This window comes from Gavialis gangeticus, unplaced genomic scaffold, assembly GCF_001723915.1.
Source record: "Gavialis gangeticus isolate Ggan-Ray unplaced genomic scaffold, GavGan_comp1, whole genome shotgun sequence".
Classification (NCBI taxonomy): domain Eukaryota; kingdom Metazoa; phylum Chordata; order Crocodylia; family Gavialidae; genus Gavialis; species Gavialis gangeticus.
This window is the reverse complement of record NW_017729012.1, coordinates 5185805-5190807: the sequence shown is the minus strand read 5'-3', so window position 1 is coordinate 5190807 and position 5003 is coordinate 5185805. Positions and strand designations below refer to the sequence as shown.

The 5003-nt window shown below is 47.7% G+C and overlaps 1 protein-coding gene across 6 annotated transcripts in view; it reads right to left on the bottom strand.

Annotated features, from left to right (window-relative positions):
• Nucleotides 1-5003, bottom strand: part of ACACA (acetyl-CoA carboxylase alpha) — a 197607-nt gene that overhangs the window by 175744 nt on the left and 16860 nt on the right. Inside the window, exon 1 of one of the 6 annotated variants that reach the window (XM_019511099.1) lies at nt 155-590. The exons of the other annotated variants lie outside the window; for them this stretch is intronic. Within the exon in view, the coding sequence (XP_019366644.1) occupies nt 155-207 (53 nt within the window). The 5' untranslated portion in view covers nt 208-590. Of the gene's footprint in view, nt 1-154; nt 591-5003 lie in introns of those variants that run through there. 6 annotated transcript variants of the gene reach the window in all.

Below are 5003 nucleotides of genomic sequence, written 5' to 3'. Positions count from 1 at the left end.
GGGGAAAAAAAAAAAAAAAAAAAACAAAATCACAGATGAAAAATATTCAGGATTCAGCACTGACTTTCCAAGGCAAAGTCCCCAGTACTCCCAAATCCAGCAGACAGTACTCCTCATACAGCCCCTTCATACCCAAGAGCTGGCCAATTCTTACCTTTGGAGCATGTGGTACCTCATCTCTTGGCTTTCCTCTGCAGAATCCTCCATGCCGGCTCCGTAGAGGCACAGGCAGGATTTTATTTTTGCCTACGACTTGTTTACAGTGGCTCCTGCTGTGCTTGCTCTTAACGTTGCAGCTGAAAATCCTGTAGGAGAAAGCTCTCAAGTGCCTCTCGGGTTTGCACGGTTTTCGGTGCAATCAGATCTGAACAGCAGCACGTCCCTGAGCATCTGGGATCTGTAACCTTTGTCCCTCCTTTCCCCCTTATCGGGCTCAGTTACTCTCTCCCTGTGGCACACAGTGTGTACACACAGACGGAGGAGTAGCACTGCCTGAGCTGCATTCGAGAGAAAAGAGCTGATCAGGGAGGAGTGAGCCTCGAGTTATGTAACTGGATTTAAGAGACAGCATCGCTGCTGCAGCTTCCATACTGTAAAGTAGGCTTGACAACAATGGTCATCCCCACAGGGGGTCACCTGAGAAGAAAGGGATTCCACGCACCTTGTCCCAACTGTCAGGACAGCATCCATGTGTTCAGAGTCTGTGCCGCAGACGGCAGCTGGGGCTAGCCAACAGCACTTGCTTAGTAGCCACATGGGTATATCAAAGGTGGACAGCAGGGACGTTTCTTTTTGGGTCAATAATCCTAGAGAATCAAATCCTGATCCAGTAGCAAATAAAGTCCCCATGTTGGGTGGGGACACGATAAAGAATCAGTCCATGGATGAGTTGAGGAGAATGAGAACCTCCTGCCACATAGCGAATGATAAGAGTTATTCAGCCAAGACCTCAGATGGCCCAATGCTTTAGTCTGGACCCCACTTCAGTTCCATCCCCTGCTTCTGATGATCAACATGACCCATGGCAAGTCATTTCAGCTGTCTCTGTCTTAGCTCGGTCTAGAAAATGGGGCTAACAGCACTTGCATTTGCTGTGAGGATAAAAACAGACTGTGGCAGAGGCTGTATAAGTAACCGGGACAGAAAGGCAATGTGAGTGCCAAGCATACATGCAAAAAGGAACCGAGGATTTTGGAAGAAGAAGGGCAAAAGGGAAAGTAAGTGAAGCTGGAATGAAACGTGGCATACACATTTATACTTCAACCACAGTGAGACAGACATGGGACTCCACTTCCCAATCTCACAAAGTTCAGTGCTTCTCTGACTTGGGACCATTCCCTATTATCACAAGGGTCTGAGCTGGTACAGCACTAATCCCAGGGCACAGAAGTTGTGAGAGCTCAAGTGACAGCTGAGGAACTGGAGCACAATCCAAGGATCCTTCTGCTAGGAAGCAAGAACCCACAGAGACAAGTTGAGTTGCGTAGCTTTTAGGGCAAGATGAAAAAGCCTGGATCAGTGAGAAGCAAGGGCAATAGGGTGACCTGGGGGAAGGAGAGGTGAAAGATGCCTTTCTGATAAAATCCAGGCAAACAGTAATAACACAAGCAAATTGTACCCAAGAAAGCTAAGAGAAAAGCCAAGGGCGACAGTGACACCCTGTGGCAGCAGAGAAGGAAGTGAAGTAGAGCAGCTGCAGGGACAGGGATCTATCCTTCAAGAGACAGTGGATGGGCATGAGCTACCCAACCGGACTGAGGTTTCAGATTCTCGTCCCCCACCCCTGCAATTCAAGGCATCCAGGCTGGGAGCTCTGATTTGGCCCCTTGTACAAAAGCCACAAAATACAGGCCCCATTCTGAGTCTGTACAGTCCCTCCCTACACCCCCAAAATCAGGGACGAGAGTACAGATGTTGATAGCGGAGACCAGGCAGAAGGTTCAGTCTCTTCTTTACAAAACAGAGTCAGGACTGGCTGCTTTTTCATCTGTGGTCAGATTCTCTCAGGTGGTGGGCATCACTTGTGTGGTCTCTAGAGACCAACTCACTCCACTCCTCTTTGATCTGAAGCATCCACTTAGAAACTGCTCTATGCCAGATCACACCTTGCTGGGGTGAGGAGCAGGAGAAGCAAAGGCGCATAGGTGGCTCAGCCTTCTACCTTCTGGACGGGCAGGTACAACTTTGGAAGTGCTCAAGGTGGACCAGGAATTAGGAAAGCAGTTGAGACATCTCCTGCATGCTGAGAAGTAGGTAGCCATGTCAGGCTGAAGACAGGAAGGAAGCAGCATAGGGTGGCACCTTGGAGACTAACTGGTTCAGAGAAGCATGAGCTTTTCAACAACTTCCCTGTAAGGTGCTATCTGGGTGGCACCAGACTGATCACTAAGTGCTAGGATGCCACCAGACCGATCCCTTCTTGGCTGTAAGTGAAACATCTGGTCCAGTCATCCAGCCACTAAATGCCTTACTTCAGCTGTCGGCCTTTGCTTAATCTCGCTAGCTGAGCACTGGAGAATGTCAGAGGCAAATTCAAACTGCAAAGTACACCAGATCTAGAACTGGTCAGGAAAAAAAAAAGATGAGTTTCCTTTCATGGGTGTTTATCCGCCCACTGACACCAAGGAAATGGTCTGATTTCAATGCATTTCCTGCATCAACCTGGCTCAGCTGCAGCCTGTAGGGTATCTGGGCTTCCAATATCTGCAACTCTTCAAGAACCCACCAGGCAAGAATGCCTCAGAGTCAGGGCCCAACTTTCAAGCTTGGGAGCTGGCATTCCCAGTGTTTCCAGGGTTCATGCTACCTTTCAGGTCCAGAATCATTTTTAAGGGGAGGGGATTTGACATTTAATCCCAACTTGAGCTGAAAACGCCCTCTAAATGTTCACAGAACCATGACTTGGGTTCCCAGCCAGCTCTGATCCAAACACCTTCCAACTGTTTGAGCTTCCCTTCATCAACACCACCCACAGCCCCTCAATCCAAACACAACCAGGCTCTGAATGTCACAGTCACGAAAAAACGTATTCTGGCTCCTGAGCTTGACTTTAAAGAATCAGCTACAACCCAGGCTACGAACATTAATCATGCCTGCTAGCAGCTGAATTCACTGTCACCAGATTGCTGCACATGATCTGCTGCAACACCCCCACAAGAGGCAATCTGCACAGAGATGGTGCCATTCTGATACTGGAGTCTCTAACACATAGCCACATTCTGTAAATGCTATTTTTTCTTAAACACATCACACACAGCCTCTGTACGTGGAGCCCAAATGACACTGAACACAAGAAAGCCAGCCCCCTCTGTGAGCCCAGGCCCACAGTCAGACAAAAAGACAAATCTTTTCCAGGTTTTTAACACCCAGGAGCATTCATTTACGGCACATACCTGACACACATTGCAGCTAGAAGCCCGCATCGATCCCAGCACTGTAACATGCCAAGTGCTATCAGTGACGTAGCAGCTGATTCCAAAGGCAGCGATGCATTAGCTGGCTTGCTTGCAATGCTGTCTTAAGGAGAATGCAGCACACACACAAATCTCACACCCCCTCTGAAAGGATTCTTTTGCACACAAGACCTCCAAAAGATGCAGCTGCAGCTTTGATCACCACGTCAGGATTTGGGGTGTTTTTTTTCCTTACATGTCCTGATTTAGAAATGTAGCTGATCGGGGTGGGCACATTTAAGCTCAGCTGAAACAACCATATGACCTGCTTCAGTTTTACAATTGCCATTGCAACCTATTTAACTGAGACAGAGAGAGATAGAGTATGTACATGTGCAGTAGAGCAAATGAAGCAGCTATTTTAGATGGGAAGGAAATGGCTGAACATAGTTTAGGTAAGAAGGGGAGCAGGAGAGGACCAGCTGTGCATACACCAAGCCCCATCTATCCCCACCCCCGGTCGTGAACACAGAATTGGATTTTCTCTCATCATCTAAGAACAGAAACTAACGACTTTCAAATCATGAAGGTGATAGGTGGGACAGCACAGACACGCAGTCTATACACTGAAATCCAGTAACGTGAGTTGGTCACCTGGGAGATTTTTCTGCAGTAAAGCCAGCCACCCTCAGCCTATGGTACAAATTCCCTTGACTGCAAATCAAACCATAGTTTCCCATGTGGCTCCATGCAATTACAGACTGAGGGAACTTTTGAGTTTTCTCAGGCCATGGCATCCCCTGAGGCCGAGAGGGGACACGGTTTGCTTTCAAACCTCCAATGAACACTGCGCTGAACTCTCTGCGTTAGCTATGCCCCAGTAAAAAGGGCTACATTTAAGAGGTTACTTAGTGGCCTCAGTCCCACTGCTTAGCACTGCCACTGATTCACCAAAGGACCACAGGAAAGTCGCTTAGTTTTCTTTGCCTCAGTTTCCACATCTCTACATGCAGCAACAGTTTGAGCTCCTCAGACAACTAGTTGCATCATGGCAGACTGGTACTGTTTGTCCTGCCTTATATAAAAACATTATGCCATGCTGTGACCTTTGTTGTATTTTTTTTTTTAATTTGACACAGCAAATTTTCCAACAGGACTGAAAGTCAATCGATCTCAAAAGCCAAATTAAAGCAAGCACGTTATGAACTGTGTACCAGTTGTGTAAGGGCTCTGGTCCCAGCTGATGTCACAGGAGTTGCAGGCAAGTGCTGATGTGCTTCCATTCTTCTCATCTTTCCACGGCATCTTGGCACTTTAATGGGGAAACACTGCTCAGTCAATAACAAGGCATAAAGTCCCATGGCCTGTTGCATGATGCAGATGTGTGGTAAAAAAGGGGCCCTGTTCCAAAAAGCTTTGCTGCCACTATCTTTTCAGAAACAACCCTAAAAGCTGGCTGGGACTGGGCAGCTGAGAGAGCAAGCTAAAAATTCTGTGCACCACTGAGGCAAGAACAAAAACAGGCAAAAAATGCTGAAAGGTCTGCGAGGCAGACTGAGATGCACAGATCCATGCATCACAAGCACCACCATCGCTTCATCCAAACAGATC